At 42.4% G+C, this 9,707-nt stretch overlaps 1 protein-coding gene across 1 annotated transcript; it reads right to left on the bottom strand.

The window, feature by feature from the left end:
* Window positions 1-740: 740 nt before the first annotated feature.
* Window positions 741-4,076, bottom strand: LOC136527145 (eukaryotic initiation factor 4A-3). The gene is made up of 5 exons (XM_066519764.1): window positions 3,921-4,076; window positions 2,888-2,960; window positions 2,668-2,774; window positions 2,155-2,585; window positions 741-1,850 (listed from the first exon to the last, which is right to left on the bottom strand). Exons 2-5 carry the CDS (start codon window positions 2,956-2,958, stop codon window positions 1,215-1,217), a joined length of 1,245 nt encoding a protein of 414 aa, XP_066375861.1. The 5' UTR covers window positions 2,959-2,960; window positions 3,921-4,076; the 3' UTR covers window positions 741-1,214.
* Between the last annotated feature and the right edge of the window lie 5,631 nt (window positions 4,077-9,707).

The following is a 9,707-nucleotide window of genomic DNA, read 5'->3' as shown; positions in this document are numbered from 1 at the left end:
CCTGAAAAAAAGCAGGGGAAGCCCCGCGTGTGTCGCACGGCCCAACAATGCCTGTTGTTAGGCTGCTAAAGACACCAGTGGATCCGCGGCCCAAGTTTGTTACTCTCTTTCTCTCCTTTTCCTGCTATGTAAGGGAGCATGGAGCCATTTTTTTTTTTCAATTTCTCGTGCTTGTTTGTGTGTGCTTAATTTGGGCTTTCCCATTGTGCTTCCACTTGTGTTTTATTATTTGATGGGTGTCAAATTAGGGTCGGTTCTGTTTGATTGATGTCGAATTAGGATTTGTTCATTTCAGCTTTTTGCTGGTTTATTTCTCTGCTCGTCGTAAGCTAGAAGCTGAGATAAACAGTTTAGCTATTGCACTTGCTCTTGAAAAGGTGAAAAGCTGGCTCTTGGGAATTTTGAACTAATAAAAGTTAAAAAACACATTCCAGGAAACATAACTAAAAACAGATTGAAGCCAAAAAGGCAGCTTTTCAGCTAAGAGACCAAAAGCTGCCGCTTAAGCATTGTTCTCTCTATTCGAGAAAATCCCCTACATGACTATTTGAAACCAACACCCCTCATCATATATTAAGGATACCAAATTGCCAATATAAATTACTACTCCCTCTGTTCTAAATTATAAGTGCTTTGACTTTTTTAGTTCATCCATTTTGGTACTAATATTATTATATTTAGATGCGTAGCAACATAAATTACCAAAAAAGTTAGTGTTAGTAGCTCGGACCCCAGTGCCATACATCTTGCGCAGTCGCACCACTTCAAATACATTACCATTGGCACCGTGCATCAACAGCTGACAAGCCCAACAGAGTAAACAGGTTTTACTCTGAACAACAAAGACCGGTGCTGCAGACACATGGCACGATACATCTGGTTGCAGCAGAATAAGAGTTAAGGATGACACAAATAAACACCATCATTCGGTCATACATAGTTTTAAACAAAATACTAATAACGAGAAAAAGACTCCAGCGCCAGCTGCGTCTTCCTCTCCATACTAATGAACCCCCACAGCAGCACATACCACGAGGCCTAGGCAGCTACAAAAATTCCCAAAACTTGATCACGAGCAAGCAGGTCCTCAATCACCACGTTAACATAGAAACTCCACCGACCTTATCACATCCTCCCCGACGATATTTCGACAAAACGAAGCCTTGTCAGTTCCCCTGCCACCTCTTTTTGTTCTGTTTTTTTCCTCAAAATGATCACAGAAGGTCAGCAACATTGGCAGGCAGCTCCTCAACCACCACGTTGTAGAACCTCTGGATGTCAAACAGCATCCGCTCATCGTCACGGGTCACAAAGTTGATGGCAACACCCTTCCTACCAAAACGACCACTACGACCAATGCGATGCAGGTAGTTCTCTGGCTGGGTGGGAAGATCATAGTTGATGACCAGGGACACCTGCTGAACATCAATACCACGAGCAAGCAGGTCGGTGGTGATGAGCACACGGGAGGAACCAGACCGGAACTCCCTCATGATGATGTCTCTTGTGTTCTGGTCCATGTCACCGTGAGTGGCAGAGACAGTGTGGTCCCTGCTCCTCATCTTGTCAGTGAGCCAGTCCACCTTGCGGCGGGTGTTGACAAAGATGACACTCTGGGTGATGGCCAGGGTCTCGTACAGGTCACACAGTGTGTCCAGCTTCCAGTCTTCCTTCTCAATATTCACATAGAACTGCTTGATACCCTCAAGGGTCAGCTCATCTCTCTTCACGAGGATTCTGACTGGCTTGTTCATGAACTTGCGGGTAATCTCAAGGGCCTCAGGAGGCATCGTAGCAGAGAAGACTCCAACCTGAATCTTGGCTGGAAGAAGTTGGAAGATGTCGTAAATCTGCATTTTCACCAAAGAAAGGAAGTCAGCAGGCATCAATCAATCAGAGCAACGTAAATAGGTAGTGCATTATTGAAATGCTTTTAAGGTTGCTGCTACAGAAGATAATAAAATTATACGACCAGTTTAGCACAAGATTTCCTGACTGAAGCATGTCAATGGTTAAAGCTAAACACAAGGAAACTAACAAATGAAACCAAATGTGGCAAAGTCAATTTAGACTTCATCTCTGCACTTTACTAGCAAAGAATACAGGTACCATGATCAAGAATAGAGAAAGTAGAAATTATATAGAAGAGTTTACCTGATCCTTGAAACCACGAGAAAGCATTTCATCAGCCTCATCAAGAACAAACATCTTGATGTTATCAGGGCGGAGGGACTGCCTGCGCAGCATGTCAAAAACACGACCAGGTGTACCAACAACAACATGCACACCACTGGCAAGAATCCTTTGGTCCTCACGGACAGATGTTCCTCCTACACATGCATGGACCTTAACACCCAGGTAGTCACCAAGCGCACGCATGACTTTCTCAATTTGCTGTGCAAGCTCACGGGTGGGAGCAAGGACCAAGGCCTGGCATTCAACAAGGCCATAGTCGAGCTGCTGCAAGATCCCAGAACAGAAAGTTGCTGTCTTTCCTGTACCAGATTGTGCTTGCTGAATGACATCAAGACCCTTGCAGAAGGGAACAATTCCTCTCTGCTGAATTGCAGAAGGTTTCTCAAAACCTACAGAACAGAGAATGGGTTGTAAGAGGAATATACAATGTAAAAAACAAACGCGCTAAAGCAAAACAGACTCCCAGCCTACCATAAGCATAAATGCCCCTCAGAAGATTCTCTTGGAGGCCCATGTCATCAAAACTCTCAAAAACTTCATCGTATGAAGTGAAGAACTCCTCAGTCTCACCGGTGCTCCTATATTACATGAACATATAGAGGTAAAGGTTATTAGATATCACTAGGCTCTCAAGTCAAAAATGATAAAAACAAGAAGGGTTTTTTTTAAAAGAATGATTTATATTACTTACAGCAGCTCCTGCATTTTAGAATCATAGTGCTTAGCATCGAACTGAGAACCCTCAGGTGCCATTCCTGCCATGACTGTAGCGAACAAAACATGTTAAGACACAGAATTTATAGTGCATGTGAACAATATGACAAGCAAACAAAAAAAGGTTTAATCAGGACTCTGGATCAACAAGGAATCAGCACTCAGAACAATATGACAAGCAAACAACATGCTAGAAGACAAATGGTAGCCAAGTACCCAGTAATTCACAACAGAATCAACAAGGAATCAGTTATACTCTACAAATGATTATCCAAGCTCTACAATTTATACAAAATGCATGTTCAACTCATCCTTCAGGTTATAAAGAATCTAAACAGAACCATACCAGGACAACTTTGATGCTTTACACTTTCTTAACAGCAGACTGATACAATTGCAAGTATCTACTCAATAAATCGAACAACAGTTCTTTATAATTCAGACTATCAAACAATATGATTAGTAGCACAGACAGTCTTTTCCCTATCCTGTAACAAATCCTGGTGGCCATTTCATCAGCGCTTTCACAAAAAGTTACCTTATCACGACAGAATAATACAATATAAGCATAAGCATGCAGTCCCATAGCTCAAACAGCTCGAATCCAATACTCAAGCACAACACACAGCACAACAGTTCCAAATATACAGCTACAAGCAAGCTACGAAGAGCTATCTAGCACAGTTTTATTACCAAAACTAGCAATTTTGCGTATTAGCATCGGAAACCATTTCATTTACATGCAAAATCAATCAAATCCCACGTAAGAAATCATGTATACAGAGCTGAAAGCCGCACATCAGACAAAGGGGAAAGCTAGTGCTTCCGCTTCCGCGCGCAAAGCCATCCCTCAATCCAAAACCGTCAAAATCACTAATATCCCCACCGAATCGGCGCAGATCCACACGGGCAGTACCGCCAGATCGACCGATACCCGCCGCCGCGGCAGATCGGACACCAAAAGCAAATAAAACAAGCGAAACAGCAAGAGATCTGGAGGAGGCGACCACCTGAAGCGACGGAGAGGAGAGCGCGGATCGGTCCGGGAGTCGGGGGGTGCTCTGTGCGCTGCTGTGAACCCCAGATCGGAGTCTCGGATTCGGCGGCGGAGGTGAGGGACGGCACTGCGCAGGAGAGAGAAAAACGAGGGTTTGCGGGCGGCGGCGAGAGGCGGCTTTTAAGGGGGGGTGGGGGGCGCTGTGCCTGCGGTGTGGTGTGGACGAGTCGCGGATGCCACCACTCCCCCCGAAGGGTAGGGTTTCTCTCTCCCGTGGGCCGTTCCTGGGCCTGGGCCCGTGTTTGCCTCCCTTTCCTTTCTTCTACTATATTCCTATTTAGTGCCTTTTATTCTATTTTCGGAAATCTTGTTGGTATCCTCCGAACAGGCTGTAGCTGTCGTCCATCGAACTGGTGTGATCTGATCTTGATTCAGGAACAGGCTGTCGGAAGAGAGACGATTCTGTTTCCTCGCGTCCGGATGTGAACTCAAATAATGCCTTTACGTGCATCCATAACTCAAAAAGGAAATTGATTTAGTTGACAATGACATACTCCCTCCATCCCAAATTGTAAGTCATTCCAAGAATTTTGGAGAGTCAAAGCATCTCAAGTTTGACCAAGTTTATATAATAAGATAATAACATTTATGATGCCAACTAAGTACCAATAGATTCTTTGTTAATTATATTTTTATAGTATATCTGTTTGATGTCATAAATTTTTGTAATTTTTTTTATAATTTTGGTCAAACTTGAGAAGCTTTGACTCTCCAAGATTCTTGGAATGACTTATAATTTGGGATGGAGGGAGTATATATGTTCATGGCTACTTTTATTACCAAAATGGTACACGAGAAAGTATGATGTCCTCGAGGCTCTGAAAGACTTTTACTGCATTTGGTAGGAAAGAATCCCAGTCATATGGTTCACGATGTCGTAAAACATATGGACTCTATCCTAAAAAAAAGAGAGAAAGTGAAATACTAATCTAACCCATTTGTACGTGACCTCTTACCAAACTTTTAGGCCTTGACAGGACTATATATATACGTGGAAGCTCTGTATTGTAATCACTAATATTCATAGAAATAAAGAAGTCTCCCTATCTCTTATGTTTATATGTTCTACTTTCATATACTGTGTTGATCATGATAGACGGAGAGAGAAATATTCTAACCACCGGCAACATGTTTTATAACATGTTAAGACATCGTTATTGAAGCCGTCGCTGATCTTCGATGCTAGTGCTTCCGTCGACGTCCCGCCGAGACTACTTCGACGACGTTGACATTCCCGACGTTGTTAGCGGAACAGATCTGCTACCTCTACATCAACATGCACCGTCGTTGTCAAGCCAGCAGTTCTACCACTACTACAGAAAGGTTTATAGCAACAGCTCATTTTTTTTGTAGAAACGGCTGGGGATGGAGACGCCCCTACAGTGAGCGTGCTCGGGGCCCACGAGACCAGCCGCCCCTACAAATGGCACAGTAGAGACGGCTGGTGATACGAGCCGCCCCTACAAATGGGTCGATTTGTAGGGGCGGCTCACTCACCAGCCGCCCAGGTGTTGCGATTTGTAGGGGCGGCTCAATCAACATCCGCCCCTACAAATGCTGCACGTTCAAAAGGTTGCAGCTCCTACAAAAGTAGTCAGCGACGCATTTTAATAAAACACGTATGTAGCCTGAGCCATTGAACCCAAAAAAATTATGAAGATGGGTTAAGTTCGGACTCAAGTCCGGAACCGGTCGTCCCGTCCCGTCCCCTCGGTACTGCGTCCGACGTGCTCAGCGCTCCTCTCCTCTCTCCCCCTCTCTTCTCCCATTTCACCTCAGTCTCTCCGACCCCCTCCGCCGTCGGATCCCGCACCCACGCATCGCGCTCCCACCCTCCACCTTCGCTGGCCGCCTAATCGCCACTGGTGCGCTCCGCCGATGCCGACGCCGCTCATCCACCTTATCGTCTATAGCTCTATGTCGGCACCAAATTCGTTAGGGTTTGGGGTTCCCGGCTTGCCGCAGGCAGCACCAAGTCTCATCTGTCGCACCACCCCGCCTAGCCCCGTCCATCGCCGTCCTTCACCCTCCGCCAAGTCGTGGCGTTGAGCGGCCATTAGGGGCCCTTCTTGTGCGTCAGATCCACGGCCGCTCATACGAGGGATGCCAGATCCATGGCCGCTCGTGGTAGGGATACCGGATCTGCCTCATCTTCGAGTACCTCTACCTCGCCGGCGCCGTCGTGCATGGAGAATCCAGGTGAGGTTGTCCTCCTTATCACCCCCAATCCCCATGCTGCTACCTAGCGTTGCTGCTACTGTGCATCTAGAGTTCGGCCGCTGGAAATCCTCTGCTGGTTGCTCTGTGCTGCTGCTACGTGCTTGCTGCTCTGTGCTACCACTGCGTGTAATCTAGGTGTTTTATGAAATGTCAATGCAAGCTAACTGTTGTTTTGCAATTGACTACTATGTGCTAGCCTCTGTTGGATGGTGTTGTGATTAAATGCATTGTCATACAAGAATATGTAATACACTTCCCACCTGGCCCTTGTCTGTTTTTTGTACAGTTGTTTTTATAAGAGTTAGGCAGTAGAGAGATGATGGAAGTGGCGAGAGAACAGAAGAAACATTTAACTGGTGTTGAGATTTTCTTAAGAAACATTTAACTGGTGTTGAGATTTTCTTAACTAAACCGTAGAGGACAAAATGGTTGGGAGTTGGAACATTTACTTGCATCGAATTCAAATTACTATCCTTGGCTGTAAGATCATATAACCTACAATCTGAACTTAGCACTACTACATGACAGAAATACTACATAATTAATCACTATTTGGACCATGTATAGGTTTAGTCTGCAAATTAGCACTAGCATGAAAAAAAAAACAAATTTTTATTTCAACTTTAAAAAGTCTGATAATATTAGTTACCTAGTTCCAACATCTTTTGCTTGCCTTAGACACTAGTGACGAAACTGGGTCATGCTTGAGTGAGTTTGATTCAGGGTATTTTTAGCCTGAGCTAGTTCACTTCTTTAGTAGTTGCTTTTGTTAGGACAATGGTCCGGACATCTTACAGAGCAGAAAAGTAGCTCAATTCTCTCACATGCCTTCTCACATACCTAAATTTTTAGCAAGCTTATGATTCTGGAGCTCTCTGTACATCCTTTGACCAATAATGCCAGCTTGTTTCTTGGTGTTATGATTTTTATTTCATCATGTTGAATTTTAAAGGCGTTAAAACTGTACTTCGAATTCAGGCATTGATGCAGTTTTAAAACGTGGCTCCTCTTAAAGGGCTGTACTAAAAGTTTCAGTTAATGTTGTAGAATCGTACTGGCATCTCAGTAATTGATTTATGTAATTCTAGCAAAATTAATTGTTCTGTCAAATTTTTTATTTTCAGAATCACCAATATATAATGTCAAATGTGTTAAGGTATGCTGCAAGTTATAATGCTTTTTAGAGAATTGATTTTCTCTATGACTTCTAGTGTTATTTTTTCTGGAAAATGAAACCTCTATTTTCTATTGCAGGGATACTACATCAAAGTTTATGTATTCATGGCATTCTTTCTGTGTGCCATTTATAGGATAGAACAATAATAGTACTTACTCCACTAGCACTACTGTATGTGCAACTGCAACTACATTGAAATAGAAAAGATTGTTGTTTGTCAGCTACTGCTGCTGATTTACTCTATCATGTAAAATCGCATTCCCCATGTTAACTTAGTTTAACTTGGAAACTGCATACCATGCATTTATGTTACAGAGTATTTATATCAGCCTGATGTTTTTTCTTGTACCAAATCTTTTATTTTAGTGCTCAATTTAAACACCAATGTTGCATCTAAACCAACTCAAAATGAGGTCACTGAAATGCGCTGGATTGATTGTTTAGGTATAGCTGAAAGCTACAGCTTAGGTGTATATTGCATTCTATTTATATAGTACATCATAGCTAAGAGGCATGTTCGCTTGAACTTATTAGCCGGTTTATCAGCTAGAATCTACAGTATTTTTCTCTCATAATAAAATAGCTTCAGTCGACTTATCACCCGACTTTAATACCAGCCGAACAGGCCTAAGGTCGGTTGTTGTGGGCTGTGGCAACAGACATATTACAACCCAAAACCAGTTTACATGTCCTGGTCAGACAACATTAAGAGACTATTTAATCCCCTTGTATTTCCTTATGTCCCTAGAGCAACAGTGTTTCTGTACATTTAGATATTGTTCTAATTTTCTGTAAGAGATAACTGAACTTCTATTATTACATTAGTTGAATACACACCATTTTTTCATCTCTTCTCTTTGCAGGAGATCATCTCGTCGAGGGGATTGGATTTTCTACTGATCTGAGGGCATGTGCCAATTGAATCAAGTTAAAGTTATAAGGTTAGTTTCAATTAGATTTTCACATATTTAATGGCCTAGTCTCTTTTGTTTTCATATGATTTAGTAGAGCTCTTGTTAATGCAGCAGTTGAAATTATATGAAAGCAGTCATACGAATTAGACTTGTGAATTTGGCTATTTAATGATGGATTGTATATATCTTGTGAATTAACTTTACTAACAAGTAAAGTTAATCAGTTAATTATATTTTTGCAGGTGTGCATGAGCTGTCCAGTGTGCATGAGCCCAGTTACTTCATATCGATTCTCAAGATGTATACATATCGACAATCCTCATTAGCTTATATGTTTGTATACATACTTGTAACGTTCACTTAGATAGAAATCCTCAGTACCAACACCTTGTGCTCTTGTGATTGTGGTCAGATTTCAATTATATATATATATATATATATATATATATATATATATATATATATATATATATTCTGATCGAATTTGAATTTTTTTGGTGGGAAAATATCCTGCCGGAGCGGTTCAGTTCCTACAAACAGGTATTATAGGGGCAGTCGGCACTATGGCTGCCCCTACAAATCGATTTTGTAGTGGCGGCTGGTGCAAAATCGATTTATAGGGGCGGTCTAGAAAATGCCCCTATAAATACATGATTTATAGAGACGTTATGGTAAGGACGGCTAACCAAGCCATCTCTACAAACCATCGCCAGCCACCTCTACAAATACCTATTGTAGTAGTGTACGACAATGCCAAACGTTCTACATGACCATTGCTCTATGCTAGCACATGAAGTAGATTCATTGGCATCAATAATTGAAGGTACAAATTATATACATTATTCGCGCGTTTAGTTCTCACCTTAAATTCCCAAAAAGTGCTATAATACCTATCACATCGAATCTTGCGATTCGTGCATGGAGCATTAAATATAGGCGAAAAAACTAATTGCACAGTTTGATTGAAAATTGCGATACGAACGTTTTGAGCCTAATTAGTCCATGATTGAACACTAATTGTCAAATAAAAATAAAAATGCTGCAGTAGCATAAATTCCAAATTTCAGGCAGCTAAACACGTAGTATGTAGTAGATTAATCCGTGCTCGGTATCTGCACGGGTAAAACCAAATCTACTTAAGAAAAAAGCCAACTCGATGAATCGGATTGGACACATACATGTGTGGTTGGCTCGCAGCGACCATGCACATTAAAGAATTGCCGAATTTTACTGTCGCCCCTCCGCTCTTGGTACTGGGACTCCTTAAGCCACCGGTATCTCGCAGCACTACACCCTAACGCCGTTGCTGGCATTCGACCCGCACGTCGTTGTCAGAGGCCGCCGCTTAGGTGCCATATAGAAACTAGTGTTATTCGTGCTAAAGCTATGACTTTATTCAGGGATATATATATATGAAAACAACCCAACA

The sequence above is a fragment of the Miscanthus floridulus genome, chromosome 19, assembly GCF_019320115.1.
Source record: "Miscanthus floridulus cultivar M001 chromosome 19, ASM1932011v1, whole genome shotgun sequence".
NCBI classification, from domain to species: domain Eukaryota; kingdom Viridiplantae; phylum Streptophyta; class Magnoliopsida; order Poales; family Poaceae; genus Miscanthus; species Miscanthus floridulus.
Note: the sequence above shows the minus strand (reverse complement) of the source record. Positions and strands in the feature narration are given on the sequence as shown.